At 44.8% G+C, this 19,902-nt stretch overlaps 1 protein-coding gene across 1 annotated transcript in view; it reads right to left on the reverse strand.

Moving 5' to 3' along the window:
- LOC120037815 (ephrin-B2a-like) overlaps positions 1–15,995 on the reverse strand; it is a 32,747-nt gene extending 16,752 nt beyond the window's left edge. Inside the window, exons 1-2 of the mRNA XM_038983779.1 lie at positions 15,086–15,995; positions 2,099–2,379 (exon numbers count right to left, since the gene is read on the reverse strand). Of these exons, the coding sequence (XP_038839707.1) occupies positions 2,099–2,379; positions 15,086–15,198 (394 nt within the window). The 5' untranslated portion in view covers positions 15,199–15,995. The remainder of the gene's footprint in view (positions 1–2,098; positions 2,380–15,085) is intronic.
- Positions 15,996–19,902: the final 3,907 nt, after the last annotated feature.

The following is a 19,902-nucleotide window of genomic DNA, read 5'->3' on the forward strand; positions in this document are numbered from 1 at the left end:
AGTGTGAGAGAGTGTGTGTGAGAGAGTGTGAGAGAGAGAGAGAGTGTGTGAGAGAGAGAGAGAAGTAACACTCCAATTTTCTTTTAAGAAAAAACCCCGGAGAAAATCCCATTTTTTGCAGCACTTGAAGATTCACGTGATGGTGCCTTCGCTCCCTCTCCTGTTCTTTTTTTACCCAAATTCTAAAGCACAGCGGGGGGAGCGAAAGGGCCCTGTATCTACGAGGGTTCACGTTTCTTTTAATTGCCCCTTGTTCAGTGGCATGGTAGCTAGCTAGAGGCCTAGCTAGAAGAAGACAAGGGAGAACTGCAGTGCAGTAGGTATATACAGTACATAGGTAGAAAACAGAGCATCCACTTTATATAGCCAAGCAGAGAGAGAGAGAGAGAGAGAGAGAGAGAGAGAGAGAGAGAGAGAGAGAGAGAGAGAGAGAGAGAGAGAGACAGAGACAGAGACAGAGACAGAGACAGAGACAGAGACAGAGACACAAGAGAGAGAGAGAGAGAGAGAGAGAGAGGAGAGAGAGAGAGAGAGAGAGAGAGAGAGACAGAGAGACAGAGAGACAGAGAGACAGAGAGACAGAGAGACAGAGAGACAGAGAGACAGGATGTACGATAGGATAGCTCTGTGTGTGTGTGTGTGTGGTGCAGATGTTGGTTCTCTCTCCTCTCAGCACCCTCCTCAGAGAGACGGCTTATAGACTGGAGGAGCAGGAGGCCACACTGCCGATCACATGAGCAGTGTGTGTGTGTGTGTGTGTGTGTGTGTGTGTGTGTGTGTGTGTGTGTGTGTGTGTGTGTGTGTGTGTGTGTGTGTCATCAGGTCCATTATCATAGTGAGACGTTCAGCCTGCTGTTACAGAAATCAACTCATTTGTAGGTATGTAAAGGCTAGTTCACTACTAAAACTACATTTACCAGCCCCCACTACAGGCATGGCTAGCTTGCAATACCTATTTTGGAAGCAAATTCAAGGGGCTTTGCTCACTGTATTTTCCTAAGTAGGCTCTCCTTTTATTCCCTCCCATCCTCTCCTCCTCTCCTCCGTTCCTCTCCCCCTCCTCCCATTCCCTTCCCATTCTCTCCTCCTCCTCTTCCTCCTCTCCTCTCCTCTCCCCCTTTCTCCTCCTTTCCTCCTCTCCTCTCCTCCTCTCCTCTCCCCCTTTCTCCTCCTTTCCTCCTCTCCTCTCCTCTCCCCCTTTCTCCTCCTTTCCTCCTCTCCTCTCCCCCTTTCTCCTCCTTTCCTCCTCTCCTCCTCTCCTCCTCTGCTCCTCTCCTCCTCTCCAGTCAGTCAGAAAGATGGCCCTCCCCAAGTCTGACAGCTCCCAGATGGCAGTGGTAGAGCCTCCCAGATGGTACTGTCCACTCCACGCCACCCCCCCCATCACTAGCACACAGATGGTTTATTCCAACAGCCATCTTTTTAAACCAGGGGGCCATCACCCTGGTATAAAGACACCCTAATATAAGACACCCTGGTATAAAGACACCCTAATATAAAGACACCCTGGTATAAAGACACCCTAATATAAAGACACCCTGGTATAAAGACACCCTAATATAAAGACACCCTAATATAAAGACACCCTAATATAAAGACACCCTAATATAAAGACACCCTAACTAAGACACCCTATATAAAGACACCCTGGTATAAAGACACCCTAATATAAAGACAACCTATATAAAGACACCCTAATATAAAGACACCCTAATATAAAGACACCTGATTAAAGACACCCTAATATAAAGACACCCTAATATAAAGACACCCTAATATAAAGACACCCTAATATAAAGATACCCTAATATAAAGACACCCTAATATAAAGACACCCTAATACAAAGACACCCTAATATAAAGACACCCTAATATAAAGACACCCTAGTATAAAGACACCCTAATATAAAGACACCCTAATATAAAGACACCCTAATATAAAGACACCCTAGCCATGGTCACACAAGAACTGGAAACCAACTGCCAGCAACAAGCAATACCTGAGTGTGATTGGCTATCAAACACAAGTGAGTGCACATGATTGGCTAAAATAATAAAGATAGTGCAGTAACTATGCTACGTGTGTCTTGCTACTCACAGATGATGTAGTAGTCATGTCCTCGGAAGAACTCCAGGCCCCACAGGTTGGGGCTGAACTCCTGAAACTTCAGGGTGAACTTGACGTCCTGATCGGGCTTCACACAGTTGAGCAGCGGCGTGTCGGCCTTGGTGATGATGCAGCTCTCCAGCTGCTCCCTGGGAACCATGTGGATCTTGTAATACTCCACCCCATCAGCTACTGCGTCCACACGTGGGCACACTATGTCCAACTTATCCCCTATCTGAGGGTACAACACCAAGCCCTGTCCTGGCACGAATCTGGAGAGAGAGGAAGAGGGGGAAGAGAGGAGAGGGGGAAGTGAGAGAAGAGGGGAGGAGAGGAGATGGGGACGAGAGAGAAGAGGAGAGTAGAGGGAAGAGAGAGAAGAGGAGAGGAGAGGGGGGAGAGAAGAGGGGGAGAGAGGAGAGGGGGAAGTGAGAGAAGAGGGGAGGAGAGGAGATGGGGACGAGAGAGAAGAGGAGGGAGAGGGGGAGGGAAGAGGAGAGAGAGGGGGAGAGAGGGGAGAGGGGAAGGGAGAGAAGAGGGGAGGAGAGGAGATGGGGACGAGAGAGAAGAGGAGAGGAGAGGGGGGAGAGAAGAGGGGAGAGAGAGAAGAGGGGGAGAGGAGAAGAGGGCAGGAGATGGGGAAGAGAGGGAAGAGGAGAGGGGGGGGGAGGAGAGAGGGGGGAGAGAGAGAAGGGGGAGGAGGGGGGGAGAGGAGAAGGGGGAGAGGAGAAGGGGGGAGGAGAGGAGAGGGGAGGGGAGAGAGAAGGGGGGAGGAAAGAGGTAGGACCAGTTAGACACGTTCAACAGATCTCATTCTAATTCATTAGGTATTAGGTATGACATCTCATTCTAATTCATTAGGTATTAGGTATGACATCTCATTCTAATTCATTAGGTATTAGGTATGACATCTCATTCTAATTCATTAGGTATTAGGTATGACATCTCATTCTAATTCATTAGGTATTAGGTATGACATCTCATTCTAATTCATTAGGTATTAGGTATGACATCTCATTCTAATTCATTAGGTATTAGGTATGACATCTCATTCTAATTCATTAGGTATTAGGTATGACATCTCATTCTAATTCATTAGGTATTAGGTATGACATCTCATTCTAATTCATTAGGTATTAGGTATGACATCTCATTCTAATTCATTAGGTATTAGGTATGACACTCATTCTAATTCATTAAGTATAGGGGATAAATCTCATTCTAATTCATTAGGTATTAGGTATGACATCTCATTCTAATTTTCACAAACACTCGCACACTAGCGCGCACACACACACACACACACACACACACACACACACACACACACACACACACACACACACACACACACACACACACACACACACACACACACACAGTATGCCTAGAGGCCTACTTCTAGTCTGCTTCCCCTGCTCTCTGAGGTATATTCCCACTAACTGCTAAACATCAGTGTTCAGGAGCTTAGATATGCCCTGCAGCAGTCCCTGCCTGTCTCTCCTCTCCTCTCCTCTCCTCTCCTCTCCTCTCCTCTCCTCTCCTCTCTCTCCTCTCCTCTCCACACACGGTCGGAGGCACAACCTCATATTCATGGTGTTAACAGATCTGTCCCGTGGTTGAATGAGAAAGGAAATGTTTCCCATGATATCCTCGAAGCCAAAGAGGTTCTATCCGGAATAGTGGGGGGGTTGAAATAGGAAAGACGATGAACAATAGCTAAAAAGACCTGTACTGAACAGGCTGAGGATGAGGAGGAGGAGGAGGAGGAGGATGATGAGAAGGATGAAGAGGAGGATGAAGAGGAGGATGAGGAGGGGGAGGATGATGAGGAGGAGGATGATGAGGAGGATGAGGAGGATGAGGATGATGAGGAGGGGGAGGATGATGAGGGGGAGGAGGAGGATGAGGAGGGGGAGGATGATGAGGAGGGGAGGATGATGAGGAGGAGGATGATGAGGAGGAGGAGGAGGAGTATGATGAGGAGGATGAGGAGGGGGAGGATGATGAGGAGGATGAGGAGGATGAGGAGGAGGATGATAATGATGATGAGGAGGTTGATGAGAGGGAGGAGGAGGAGGAGGATGATGAGGAGGGGGAGGATGATGAGGAGGAGGAGGATGATGAGGAGGATGATGAGGAGGATGATGAGGAGGGGGAGGATGATGAGGAGGAGGAGGATGATGAGGATGATGAGGATGATGAGGAGGAGGATGATGAGGAGGATGTTGAGGAGGAGGAGGATGCTGTCTTATCTGAGTGCTACTGTATTTGTAATCTTATCATTGAGTCAGGAAGGGGGTCAGGATGCTTGGTTCTATCTCACACCATGTGTTAACTTCTACAGGGGTTAACGTGTGTCTGTGTGTCTAGAATGGGTAAAACCTTACGAACACAATGAAAACACTACTGTACAAAGACCTTTACACCAGATCTCTCTCCCCCTCTCTCCCCCTCTCTCCCTTCCTCTCCCTCCCCATCTCTCCTTCTCCCTCCCTCTCCATCTCTTCCTCTCCCCCTCTCCCTTTCTATCCCTCTCTCTCCATCTCTTCCTCTCCCTCTCTCTCTATCTCTTCCTCTCCCTCTCTCTTCCTCTCCCCCCCTCTCCCTTTCTCTCCCCCACCTTCTCTTTCACCCCCTCCCTCCCTCCCTCTGCCTCTCCCTCCCTCCCTCTCTCTCCCCCGCCTTCTCTTTCGCCCCTCCCCCCTCTGCCTCTCTCTCTCCCTCTCTCTCCCCCCCTCCCTCTATCTCCCTCCCGCTCTCTCTCTCTCTCCCCCTCCCTCAGCCTCACCCCTCCCTCCCTCCCTCTCCCTCTCTCTCTCTCCCTCCCTCTCTCCCTCTTCCTCTCTCTCCCTCCCTCTCTCCATCCCTCCCTCCCTCTCTCTCTCTCCCTCTCTCACTCTCTCCTTATCTCCCTCACTCTCTCTCTCACCCTCTCTCTCTCTCCCTCCTTCCTTCTCTATAGCATTTCTCAGTCTGTCCCCTCTGTGTTTGGCTAGTCAGGATAGTCAAACAGTCGCTGCTCACAACTGCTCTTTGTGTGTGTGTGTGTGACCTTCACCAGATTACAGATGATCTCCTCCACAGTGGCTCACACGCCAAACACACGAGACAAACACAAACACACACGCCAAACACACGAGACAAACACAAACACACACGTCTTGTCTCCCAGTAGGCTACGCAGGGTGTGTGTTTAGTGCTTGTCTTCTAACTGATCCTGCTGCGATCAGGTGTCCTTATGACTGATCCTGCTGCGATCAGGTGTCCTAATGACTGATCCTGCTGCGATCAGGTGTCCTAATGACTGATCCTGCTGCGATCAGGTGTCCTAATGACTGATCCTGCTGCGATCAGGTGTCCTAATGACTGATCCTGCTGCGATCAGGTGTCCTAATGACTGATCCTGCTGCGATCAGGTGTCCTAATGACTGATCCTGCTGCGATCAGGTGTCCTAATGACTGATCCTGCTGCGATCAGGTGTCCTAATGACTGATCCTGCTGCGATCAGGTGTCCTAATGACTGATCCTGCTGCGATCAGGTGTCCTAATGACTGATCCTGCTGCGATCAGGTGTCCTAATGACTGATCCTGCTGCGATCAGGTGTCCTAACGACTGATCCTGCTGCGATCAGGTGTCCTAACGACTGATCCTGCTGCGATCAGGTGTCCTAACGACTGATCCTGCTGCGATCAGGTGTCCTAACGACTGATCCTGCTGCGATCAGGTGTCCTAACGACTGATCCTGCTGCGATCAGGTGTCCTAACGACTGATCCTGCTGCGATCAGGTGTCCTAACGACTGATCCTGCTGCGATCAGGTGTCCTAACGACTGATCCTGCTGCGATCAGGTGTCCTAACGACTGATCCTGCTGCGATCAGGTGTCCTAACGACTGATCCTGCTGCGATCAGGTGTCCTAATGACTGATCCTGCTGCGATCAGGTGTCCTAACGACTGATCCTGCTGCGATCAGGTGTCCTAACGACTGATCCTGCTGCGATCAGGTGTCCTAACGACTGATCCTGCTGCGATCAGGTGTCCTAACGACTGATCCTGCTGCGATCAGGTGTCCTAACGACTGATCCTGCTGCGATCAGGTGTCCTAACGACTGATCCTGCTGCGATCAGGTGTCCTAACGACTGATCCTGCTGCGATCAGGTGTCCTAACGACTGATCCTGCTGCGATCAGGTGTCCTAACGACTGATCCTGCTGCGATCAGGTGTCCTAACGACTGATCCTGCTGCGATCAGGTGTCCTAAAGACTGATCCTGCTGCGATCAGGTGTCCTAATGACTGATCCTGCTGCGATCAGGTGTCCTAATGACTGATCCTGCTGCGATCAGGTGTCCTAATGACTGATCCTGCTGCGATCAGGTGTCCTAATGACTGATCCTGCTGCGATCAGGTGTCCTAATGACTGATCCTGCTGCGATCAGGTGTCCTAATGACTGATCCTGCTGCGATCAGGTGTCCTAATGACTGATCCTGTTGCATCCTGCTTTTCATTCAAAATGGAGATCTGCCTTCCTCAGGGACAGAAACGCAATAGATAGCCATACAATCGTGGTAAAGCTTAAAGTGTTTAAAAGTTGATTTAACACAAACTCTGACAATTGAACTGTCTCACTCTGAAGAAGTATTTTAAAAGTGGGGTGGAAGAAAACACAAATTGTCAGGTTACACATTTGTTGGTTTTGTATCCATCCACCCCTCTCTCCCTGGGGTGTTCTGTGTCTGTAACACACAGCACAGAAACACATTGTGTTGTTATATAACACTACCTGTCTTATCCTGTCTTCTGCTCATTATGCCATTATTATAATATTGCTGGTAATTACAATGTGTCTGTAACACACAGCACATTCCTCCTAATTAAAGTAGCTTTCAGCAAAGTCAGCAGAGTAGGGGGGAGGTCAGGTGTTAGTTCGGGGTGGGAGGGGCCAAGAGACCAGAGGTGGCTGTAGACCAGTCAGTCAGGTGTCTCTGCTGTAGACCAGTCAGTCAGGTGTCTCTGCTGTAGACCAGTCAGTCAGGTGTCTCTGCTGTAGACCAGTCAGTCAGGTGTCTCTGTAGACCAGTCAGCCAGGTGTCTCTGCTGTAGACCAGTCAGTCAGGTGTCTCTGTAGACCAGTCAGTCAGGTGTCTCTACTGTAGACCAGTCAGTCAGGTGTCTCTGTAGACCAGTCAGCCAGGTGTCTCTGCTGTAGACCAGTCAGTCAGGTGTCTCTGTAGACCAGTCAGTCAGGTGTCTCTACTGTAGACCAGTCAGTCAGGTGTCTCTGCTGTAGACCAGTCAGTCAGGTGTCTCTGCTGTAGACCAGTCAGTCAGGTGTCTCTGCTGTAGACCAGTCAGTCAGGTGTCTCTGTAGACCAGTCAGCCAGGTGTCTCTGCTGTAGACCAGTCAGTCAGGTGTCTCTGTAGACCAGTCAGTCAGGTGTCTCTACTGTAGACCAGTCAGTCAGGTGTCTCTGTAGACCAGTCAGCCAGGTGTCTCTGCTGTAGACCAGTCAGTCAGGTGTCTCTGTAGACCAGTCAGTCAGGTGTCTCTACTGTAGACCAGTCAGTCAGGTGTCTCTGCTGTAGACCAGTCAGTCAGGTGTCTCTGCTGTAGACCAGTCAGTCAGGTGTCTCTACTGTAGACCAGTCAGTCAGGTGTCTCTGCTGTAGACCAGTCAGGCAGGTGTCTCTACTGTAGACCAGTCAGTCAGGTGTCTCTGTAGACCAGTCAGTCAGTCAGGTGTCTCTACTGTAGACCAGTCAGTCAGGTGTCTCTACTGTAGACCAGTCAGTCAGGTGTCTCTACTGTAGACCAGTCAGTCAGGTGTCTCTACTGTAGACCAGTTAGTCAGGTGTCTCTACTGTAGACCAGTCAGTCAGGTGTCTCTACTGTAGACCAGTCAGCCAGTTGTCTCTACTGTAGACCAGTCACTCAGGTGTCTCTACTGTAGACCAGTCAGCCAGGTGTCTCTACTGTAGACCAGTCAGTCAGGTGTCTCTACTGTAGACCAGTCAGTCAGGTGTCTCTACTGTAGACCAGTCAGTCAGGTGGCTCTGCTGTAGACCAGTCAGTCAGGTGGCTCTACTGTAGACCAGTCAGTCAGGTGGCTCTACTGTAGACCAGTCAGTCAGGTGTCTTTACTGTAGACCAGTCAGTCAGGTGTCTCTACTGTAGACCAGTCAGCCAGGTGTCTCTACTGTAGACCAGTCAGTCAGGTGTCTCTACTGTAGACCAGTCAGGCAGGTGTCTCTACTGTAGACCAGTCAGTCAGGTGTCTCTACTGTAGACCAGTCAGCCAGGTGTCTCTGCTGTAGACCAGTCAGTCAGGTGTCTCTGTAGACCAGTCAGTCAGGTATCTCTACTGTAGACCAGTCAGCCAGGTGTCTCTACTGTAGACCAGTCAGTCAGGTGTCTCTACTGTAGACCAGTCAGTCAGGTGTCTCTACTGTAGACCAGTCAGTCAGGTGTCTCTACTGTAGACCAGTCAGTCAGGTGTCTCTACTGTAGACCAGTCAGCCAGGTGTCTCTACTGTAGACCAGTCAGTCAGGTGTCTCTACTGTAGACCAGTCAGCCAGGTGTCTCTACTGTAGACCAGTCAGCCAGGTGTCTCTACTATAGACCAGTCAGTCAGGTGTCTCTACTGTAGACCAGTCAGTCAGGTGTCTCTACTGTAGACCAGTCAGTCAGGTGTCTCTACTGTAGACCAGTCAGTCAGGTGTCTCTACTGTAGACCAGTCAGTCAGGTGTCTCTACTGTAGACCAGTCAGTCAGGTGTCTCTACTGTAGACCAGTCAGTCAGGTGTCTCTACTGTAGACCAGTCATCCAGGTGCCTCTACTGTAGACCAGTCAGTCAGGTGGCTCTACTGTAGACCAGTCAGTCAGGTGACTCTACCGTAGACCAGTCAGCCAGGTGACTCTACTGTAGACCAGTCAGTCAGGTGACTCTACTGTAGACCAGTCAGTCAGGTGACTCTACCGTAGACCAGTCAGCCAGGTGACTCTACTGGAGTCACTCCATTAAAGGCAGAGGTGAGAAGGGCCACAGGTTCCTGCTCTTACTACAGCTCGCTGTCTCTCTCTCTCTCTCTCTCTCTCTCTCTCTCTGTCTCTCTCTCCCTCTCCCTGTCTCTCTCTCTCTCCCCCTCTCCCTGTCTCTCTCTCTCTCTCTCATCCCCCCTTTCTTTCCCTTTTAACTTTGGAGTTAAAAGTCTTTTTTAGGGGATGCAGTAAAAACCTGTCAGATTTCTCTCTTTCTACTCTGTCTTTCTCACCCATTATTCCCCTCTCCGTCTCGGTCTCCCTCGCTCTCTTTTTCTGACACTGGATCCTCCTGTTTCTGTTCCATCTCTGTTTCCCTGAACCCCGCATTCCATCTCTCCATCCCTCTATCTGTTGTTCCTAAAAACCTGGCTTGCTATTTATGTGGCCCGCCACAATGACAACATAAGCCTGTCACAATAGCCTACTGCTCCTCTACCCCAGTGTTCTAAGAAAACACTGAAAAGAGGGAGGATAACCAAGGAGCGGACTATAGAGCGATGGAACACAACACAGAGGGAGGAGGGGGTATACTGCTGTGTCTGACTTTCAATCATCAGCCCAATATGGAGATGCATTAGTCTAGGAGACAATGAGGAGAGACAAGGGCTAGCAGGAGTTAATCCAGCCACTCTGCCGTGCTGTAACCTCCTCTCTCTCTCTCTCTCTCTCTCTCTCTCTCCTCCTCACTCTCTCTCTCTTTATCCCTATCTCTCCCTCTCTCCTCCTCACTCTCTCCTCCTAACTCTCTCTCTCTCCTCCTCACTCTCTCTCTCTCTCTTTATCCCTATCTCTCCCTCTCTCCTCCTCACTCTCTCTCTCTCCCTCTCTCCTCCTCACTCCCTCTCTCCTCCTCACTCTCTCTCTCTCTCTTTATCCCTATCTCTCTCTCTCTCTCCTCCTCACTCTCTCTCTCCTCCTCACTCTCTCTCTCTCTCTCTTTATCCCTATCTCTCTCTCTCCTCCTCACTCTCTCTCTCCTCCTCACTCTCTCTCTCTTTATCCCTATCTCTCCCTCTCTCCTCCTCACTCTCTCTCTCCTCCTCACTCTCTCTCTCTCTCTTTATCCCTATCTCTCCCTCTATCCTTCTCACTCTCTCTCTCTCTGTATCCCTATCTCTCTCTCCTCCTCTCTCGCTCTCTCTCTTTATCCCTATCTCTCCCTCTCTCCTCCTCGCTCTCTCTCTCTATATATACCTTCGGCCCAACTTTCGTCCTCTAATCCAGGCCTATGTATGCCTCCTCATCTCAGCAATAATTACCTCACAACTCCTAGAGGCCCACTCTCCTCAGCCCAGCCATAATTACCCCACAACTCCTAGAGGCCCATCCTTTCTGCTCTCACTTCCTGCTTCCCGATTTTCATAAATGACGATCTTAATCGTCAACTTTTCTTCCGGGCGTTGTCATGGGAAACATGTCTATGTACACTCTCAGTACACTGTGTTAACACGGGATGTTTCCACTCTCCTCCCCTCAATCCCTCTCTTTCTTGACCTCCCTTTCTTTCTCTTTCTATTTTCTCTCTTCAATCCCAGCCTAACCCCACTCTCCCTTCCACGCTAGACAGAGAGATAAAGTAAAATAAGGGGATTTCTTTTCTTTACGTTCCTTTCTTTCCTTAGAGAGACAGAGAGAAGAGAGGAGAGAGGCAAGAGAGAGGAGAGAGAGAGAGAGAGAGAGAGAGAGAGAGAGAGAGAGAGAGAGAGAGAGAGAGGAGAGAGACAGGAGAGAGACAGACAGAGAGAGAGAGACAGGAGAGAGAGACAGGAGAGAGAGACAGGAGAGAGAGACAGGAGAGAGAGACAGGAGAGAGAGACAGGAGAGAGAGAGAGAGAGAGAGAGAGAGAGAGAGAGAGAGAGAGAGAGAGAATCAGTGGGGACTCCCTGGGTAGTTTGGTGATGTGGGTAAGATGGATGGAGGGACGAGGGCAACATTACAACATTTAGCCTGTCCTCGTCACTCATTCATAGTGGATCTACATCTTCTCCCCCCCACCCCCCTATTCACAAAAGGAGGCATAGATGTGCCCCCGTCTCCCACAAAGGCCCTGGGTTCTATGTAATCTCTTAATGAACTGCACTGGAGAAGAGGGACTGTTCCTTCACATAAACCGTGTAAAGCAGACCTCCCTTTTGTTTCTTGCCCCCAACTACAAAATTGATTACTAGAGGAAGGGGGCATGGGTTCTGGTCTTTCTGAGGAGGCTCAGGCATCGGTAGTAAAGTAATAAAACTGTAAAGTAGTATGGTAGTAAAGTAGTATGGTAGTAAAGTAGTATGGTAGTAAAGTAGTAAAGTAGTATGGTATTAAAGTTGTATGGTAGTAAAGTAGTATGGTAGTAAAATAGTAAAGTAGTATGATAGTAAAGTAGTATGGTAGCATGGTAGTAAAGTTGTAAAGTAGTATGGTAGTAAAGTTGTAAAACTGTAAAGTAGTAAAGTAGTATGGTAGTAAAGTAGTATGGTAGTAAAGTAGTATGGTAGTAAAGTAGTAAAGTAGTATGGTAGTAAAGTTGTAAAGTAGTAAAGTAGTATGGTAGTAAAGTTGTAAAGTAGTATGGTAGTGAAGTAGTAAAGTAGTATGGTAGTAAAGTTGTAAAGTAGTATGGTAGTGAAGTAGTAAAGTAGTATGGTAGTATGGTAGTAAAGTAGTAAAGTAGTAAAGTAGTACGGTACCATGGTAGTAAAGTTGTAAAGTAGTAAAGTAGTATAGTAGTAAAGTTGTAAAGTAGTAAAGTAGTAAAGTAGTATGGTAGTATGGTAGTAAAGTTGTAAAGTAGTAAAGCGTAAACAACACTGAGGGCCCATGGTGTGAGATTTCTCCTCTGCATGTATGGGACACACACACACACAGTACACACACACACTACAGATACACACACAGTACACACACACACACACCCGCGCAGACCACAGACACACACACACAGTACAGACACACACACAGTACACACACACACACCCGCGCAGACCACAGACACACACACACACACACACACACAGTACAGACACACACACACAGACCACAGAGAGAGTGCATAGCTCCAACCTTTTCCACTCTCTCAGCCTACACACAAACCTTAAAGGCAAGGCAAAGCGTGGCCCATTGTAACACCCTCCCTGAATGTTAAAGAACACTACTCAAACTCCTAGCGAGAAAGACTCAACATATTGTTGTACGTGAGAATCAAAGATGTTTACGCTCTGTTAGTAAGCCTGTAAATCTTATATCTTTGAAAGTTTGAAATTACAATTCAGTCAAATGTTTTATGGATATGTTGTCTTTTAAGACTAGACACTCAACATGAATTGAGGCTTATTTTTTAACAAGGCCCAATATAACTAAGTACTGTAGGCATATTCAAGTGAGGTAAAGTTGATTTAACTTTGTAATTCTGTCAGCAGAATATAAAAAAGGTGAATTGCTGAGGTCCAAAATGTTCCTGTCTACACAATAGTGTCTATATGACTATAGAATAACATCACCTCACCTGATCATCAGCTTTGAACTCGTCACCCAGACAGAACGTAAAGAATGTGCACACAAGCTAATTCCGCGGAATGTCCGCTGCCTAGTTAACGCCTATACTTGCTTCGAGGGTGAACACTTTATTTCAATAGGAAGAGTAACATGCCACGTTAAATGACACACAGCAATTTTAAAGGCATGCATTTACTGCTATCAATGAACAATGTTCCCTTTAAAGAATATAAAATATGGGTTATTTCTACAAACACATAGGCCTATATTTTTCTATATTTTTGGAGGACTAGGCCTATAAAACAAAGTTAAGATAGATTAGAAGAATAGACTTTGAAAGACATATAGACTAGGTATAGGCCACCAATCAATTAATTGACTGATTTATTTGATGATGTCAGAAATGAAGAATGTTATATTTGATGTTGTTTTTCACACTCGATAGACAACAATGTGTCACGACGGAGGTTAAACGTTTGCTTAAGTAAAGTCACACTGCACTTGGAGTGTGTGACCAACTGCTTAACGCAAAGCAGGCGTCATTGCGAACGTGTTGTATCCGCATCAATCGTCTCGCTACCGCGCTACAGACCCACTCAACTCCTCGCCTCCCCCACCTTCAGCCAAACCATAATCTAATGAGTTCCGTTTATCTCTATATCTTCATCTCACTCGCTCGACGCCGATGTAATGATTTCAAATGATGTACCGTAAATTGTGGGTCTAAAATCAATAGAAACAAAAAAAATACGTATTTGGTAGATATTTACAGGCGTTTCATTGACAACGACTTCTGCCAATCATCGATCTTCCTGCTAAATGCAAACGGTTGTTGCTACCACCATTCCACAGCCACAAAAGCCTACAGGCAAAAGCCAGACCTCTATACGCATGCGGCATAGCAACTGTTCCGTAGGTTCCAAGCTCAACAGCACAAAAACTGAAATCCTCTCATGAATTCCGACGATAAATGCCACAGCAATAAAGTCAACACCGTCAGATCGCACAGACTGGAATGTCTGAAGATAATCTGACGAGAGAAGAGCGCGCATCCGTAAAACTGTGATGATTATCAATCATGAAGTAAAATCTACAATGGACACCTGTTAGTTTATCTGTCATAACGTTCCCGATACCACTTGTTTCATGAGTATTTATTCAGGCCTGTTTAGGAGGGGGGTCGCTGGGGAATGCAAGCTCCTTGTTGAATTGAAGCCAAAAGTTTTAATTATCAAGCAAATCCGAGTTACGCCGTGTGGAAATTGGCACAAAGAGGAGAGCCTCGCCATTGGGGTTTGACCCCCTGAAATTCCTCGTCTCAGGTTGCGATGTTTAATGCATAATTCAACTCTTCATTTTCATGGGGCTAGTTTGAGTTAGTGATGGTTGCTAAATGAGACCGCAAATGAAAAGGGAATATACTGACCTAATAAAGGTTTTTAGTGATTATACTATCATACTTCTTCACATATTATACCCTTTTTACTGTATGTAGATGCTAAAATCAAGTCGGTCTACTAATTTAGACTGGGCCTCATGCTGTATATTATAAAGTTGAATAGGCCTACCAAACAAAATCATTGGTCCATAGAACAGCTATAGCACGAATAGGCATACAGCGCACTAAAGCTATTGTCAACTAATAAGACCTGTGGTCTAACTTTCTGTGAATAGTTTACAATTACAAATATGTCATACATTTATTTTCATATTGGCTAATACCATTCGCGTAAAACGTCATGGATGTGTTTAATAGGCTACACCAAAGTGCAGGTATAATGTTATTTATTCAAACGTGTGCGGAAGAGACTAAAATAAACAAACATACATGGAAGGGTATCTTATAGGTCTCCATTTGTGTTCAAAATATTGAAATATTACGATTTTATCATAATTTAGTGAAGTATATCTGACTATTATTGACCAAAGAAGTGGAGCGTGAAATTATATATATATATTTGAAAGTAAGTTTGTCTGAACTGTAACCACTGCGTGTTTATAAGCAGACTTTCCGTAAACACCTGACCGCTATAACATCTTCAGTAAACACCTACGAAATAATACAAAACTACAAAATACCGCACTAGCATTCATCATCTCGCTATCAACAGAGGTTTTGTATCGCCTATGTACGTCTAAGTACGTTACCACCTTCGCCCGGTGCGTGGCCGTGGCCGTCGGCGCCAAACCGCCTCAACGCAACAACAACAAAAAACTCCATAAAATGTATGTCAATGAGCTATTCTGTCAATTTAACCTTTAGGGAATATTACAGCTATCATGTCAGGTATTTATATGGACACCTTGTTTATAAGATAACGTGACAAGCCTTATTTACAAAGGTCATGGACTGCGCTAAATCATGTCTTTACCCCAAAATAAATTGAATTCAATATATATGCAATTTCCCCTTGTTGAATGAGTGGTGGTCGACGCGTGCTTCACTTACTTTGTATTTGTTGTGTTCCAATATATGGCGTCCATAATTATCGCCCTGGTCAAGATCACCTTGCACGCAATAAACAAAACTCCTAAATAATATCTCCACATCGAGTCCCCCATTATTACGGTCTTTCGGGAGGATTACAATCCGATCCGAAATTATATGTCCAAAAAAAGAGAGACGTGAAACGCCCAAGAGAATGACTGAGGCAATTAAACTCTATATCACGATCTGAAAATGGAAGAAGAAAAAAAAGGGACGAAATAGTGAATGCGTAAAACCAATCAAATGTAGTGCATCTCCAAGATGATCTCCTGCTGCCGAGTTAGTCCCTTTATTCAAGCACCTCGGGAATACAAAACCAAAGGTGCAAAAGCAGTCTTTCATTCAGAGAGAAGAAAAAGATAGCGCGTTAATATTCTCCCTCAGCGAGCCGACCTGAGCACAGGGTACATTCCTCACGACGGAACGGCGACCCTGTCACCGCCGTTGTCCACTTCCACAAGCGCAGAAGCAAAGAATAAATCCCCCGTTTGTTCCGGTTCTTGGTAAACCAGTCAAGGTACCAATCCAAAGTGCGCGAGCTCCTCTCGAATAGCAGCAGGAAAGACAGAAAGAGAGAGATCGGCTCGAGATACAATATTCCCTTTAGAGCTGGGTGTTCGTGAGCAAAACTGGCTGCCAATGAATTGTGGATGAGAGTAGAAAAATTAAGAAAAATCAATGATATCGGATGAAGAAAAATAGATATCAAATATGACAATGAAAAAAACAAAACAAATCAAGTCAACTGAAAGTTGTCATACTATGGGGTCCATTTCGGTTACAAATGAACTGCTGTGGTTTGAGTCCTGCAGATCCGAAAGAAATGCTTTGGGCGAAAACGTATAGCGATGCTTGAACGCTTGAATGCTGCGCAGAGTCTGTATTGCAAGTAACTGCAACTGACCGGGATTCAGAATATTTGGCAGAGCTTGTTTTACAGTGACTCCGCCCACGTTGCTCCTCATTGGGCACTTGTCCCGAAAGTCAATAGGACTACTCCTGTCAATCAAACGAGGCAACTCGGCCGACTGGTTCAACTGCAAAACAGCAGTAATAGCGAACGGAATAGAATTGAAGAAGCAGTCAAATGACGTTATATTGTATTAATAGTGCATTGACCAAGAGAGAAATTGTATCTCAAAAAACGATCTTTAAAATAAAGTGATAATATAGATGACGTTCTGGCTGTTCTCAGAACATCACGTTAAGCAACACGATGTAGGTCAAGTATAATACTCAGGGGATATGATATGTCAAGAATATTAAGCAAGTGATTTGTTTTTAACATTTACATTCAACCTTTATTTAACTCGGCGTGATAAAGTGACTCGATCTTTATTTGTAATAGGTAACTTCGCACATTTGCGGTTAACACTTGATTTATTGGCTTGATGACATTCCTATGTTATTATCAAAATACTCCACAACAACAACAAAAAATATCCACACAACATTCACGACGTGTGTAGTAATATTGTAGGGCCTATGTCAGAATGTATATGAAATGTCCCACATTGGGATCCACATCAACCGCCTCAAACGACAAGGCGTTGAAGGCAACTTTTTTTGCGAAAGGCAACAGCGCACACTAGCGGATGCTCGCTCGGAGAAGGGTGAGTGAACGTTTTGAACAATCGAATATTTATTTTAATAATCTTTTATGCAAATGGTTGATCAAAATTGACCAATGAGTCATTCAAAGAGAGAATCTGAATCTTTATTATCGATAATTATGTAATTTATCATCAACCAATATGGCTATTTATAAAACACAAATCTTTGGTTTATAGTTTCAGTGTTTAATTATTTTCTAACTCGAATTATTTATTTAATTTTTAGGCTTATAATTATTATAATAATTATTGTCATTATTATCATTAAGTTATTACAAACTTACCACCACCAGTCTACAACAATGTGATTTCTAGATGTTAGGCCTATAGAACAACATTCGCATCGTTTTTGTTATGAGAATCTCCTAATGGAAGCTAAAATGTACTTTTATAGTAAATTGAGACAGCTCAAGGTAACCTGTAATTAGTGTAATGGCCGCAGATTTGATGAGCCATTTTAAACCCACACACCTTTTCAAACTAAATTACACGTGTCCGTCCAAACGTGGGACGTTTTCACACTTCCGAATAGCTTAATTTAGTCAGTGATGTATTTAAGGCTACAAATGCTTATTGCACTGCTTGTTTAGCTGATAAAATGGGCTGTAAATCGCACGAGATAGATCATTTGGGAACCAGGGTGGAATGCGCCTGCGGTGCCGGCGTTCCGATCCTCTTGACTAGAATCAACACACCGCAAAGTGAGACTTTGCGCGACTTTACCGGCCGGATCTACACGGATAGAATGTCCGCCGTCGAATTTATGTTTATTTGGCGAAGATTAGGCTAAGAACATATGATAAATTCAAAACGAAAGATGAACGAACGGTTAAGGAGGAATAACAAAATATCTACATAAACATGTGAATGTTATAAAGTAAATGTAAAAAGTTCATCTTAATTGTATGAGTCCACAGAAGGTAAAGTGAACTAATAAAAAAGTGAAGCCTATATAGACGCTTAATCCTTTGACCTTCTCTGAATAAACAATAGGAAGTGTAATGGAATAGTGTCAGGATTCCAGATAATATGCTGCCTTCGGGAGAAGAGAGGAAGCGCCGAGTTCCTCAGTCTTAAAAATATCCCCCCTATTAGCCGTAAACAATCGGTAGTGATTGCTCTGCGCTTTTCCTGGGTAGGCTGTCAGTCAGCAAGTCTAGCAAGGATTCGGAAAATGCACACAAACTCTCTTCAACACATTGGTTAAGTTTCTGAATAGTACACTTTTAAACATTCAGCTCCAATATATATATATATATATATATATATATATATATATATTGTAAGACAGATAATTTGACAGTTTTGTTATTAAGGCCTATGTAAATCGCTCTGGTTAAGTGCGTCTGATAAATTACTAAAATGTCAAATGTACTAATAATAAAATAGGTCCATTGTGAATTAGGTCTGTTGTGAAATGTTATATAATAATCATAGTACATTTGTTGCCAGGAATTATGTCTCCTTAAAACAGCAAAAAGTAAAACACCAGACGGTTCAATAGAGTAAGCCTATTTCAATAACCATGTTATTATTATTGTCATTATTTTTATTAGTATTATTATTATTATCATAATTTAGGGGCAATTTCCCGGACACATATTAAGAATTGTCCTAGTCTAAAAAAAAAACTTTCAATGGAGATTGTCGATTGAGCTTGCTTTTTATTCCAGGACTATTCATGTGAAACCGCCCCATATCGTTTAGCTAGAAATTAGTCCTCTAATACTTTCAAACGTTCCATCTGCAATCAGGCTTGAATTGCATAACTAGGTGATAAAAAGCCTGCGTTAACACTAGGCCTAAAGCATAGCGTTGTTAAAAGAGAAACATTCATAGTAATGTGTGTGAAATGTTTAAATATATTTATCTTAACTTAAAATAGAAACTATACACGTCTTAAATTGAATTGAATGTGTGGCTATCATTGATGGTGTCTGTCTGCTGTAGGCTAGCCTACACTGCTGAAAAAACCTTTTTGGGTAAAGTAATTTAGGCAGAAAATAGACTAGCCTGTCATGGAAAATGGTTGTCCTTTGTGTTACTTGTATCATTATAGGCTATTGTACTGTAGCCTACTTCAAACAAACAACATCGAATAGACTTGATGTGGCTAAACTTTCCTTTTTTTCCCCCTTCTCTCACTTGAAAGGCCCGCTAACCAGCGGGACTGAGTTTTCAATGGTCGAACCTCTGTTTATTCAGTTGCTCTCGTCTTTGGTGTTACCAACATGACACGGAGAACATCTCAGGTCTATGGGTGGGTGTCCTGAACATGTAACGGGGTCAAACTGAGTCCTGCTGAACTCACTATGCATGCACCCTGCCGCTGAAAACCCAGTAAACACACTTGTCATTTAAAGTGACCTATACTATAATGTTCCAAAGTCTTCCCCGACCTAATGCGTCGTTTCAACGCTGACGGGCACTTTCAGATGTGTTACAATAGTGACATATTTGTCTTGGCACTTTAGTTTCTGTGTACGTGTTCTAGAGAGAGAGAGAGAACGTCACTGTCTCCAATTACCCGGGTTGGCTTTAAAAGTAGAGGTTCCAGCACGGACATGGCGGTTATTTAAGGATGGACGGTCGCTCTCACGTCCAGGATTTGGCATGTCAAACATTTCATTTTGAACCTTTTGGCACAACGTCCTGTGTGTGATCCACCTGGAAGTTTGGTGACTGAGACTCCAGTCAGCTCCCGTCTTCCAAAGAATCATTATCTTGAATTCACATCACTGCTAAGATCAACTGTCCAAATACACAAACTAATTTATTTTAAAATGCAAATGTCATCATCCTCTTCATTCCTAAAATCAAATATAAATCGTATCATAAATCAAATGTCTTTATAAAGCCCTTTTTACATCAGCAGATGACACAAAGTGCTATGCAGAAACCCAGCCTAAAACCCCAAAACAGAAAGCATTGCAGATGTAGAAAAACTGTGGCTAGGAAAAACTCACTAGAAAAGGCAGGAACTTAGGAAGAAACCTAGAGAGGAACCAGGCTCTGAAGGGTGGCCATTAAGAGTACACGGCCATTAAGGCCAGATTGTTCTTCAAGATGTTCAAACGTTCATCGATGCTAAAGGTTACAGTAGATAAATGAGAAAATGTACACCGTTAAAAACTGTAAAAAACGGTTACAAACTGTGATCCAGTT

Source organism: Salvelinus namaycush, unplaced genomic scaffold (assembly GCF_016432855.1).
Source record: "Salvelinus namaycush isolate Seneca unplaced genomic scaffold, SaNama_1.0 Scaffold189, whole genome shotgun sequence".
Taxonomy (NCBI): domain Eukaryota; kingdom Metazoa; phylum Chordata; class Actinopteri; order Salmoniformes; family Salmonidae; genus Salvelinus; species Salvelinus namaycush.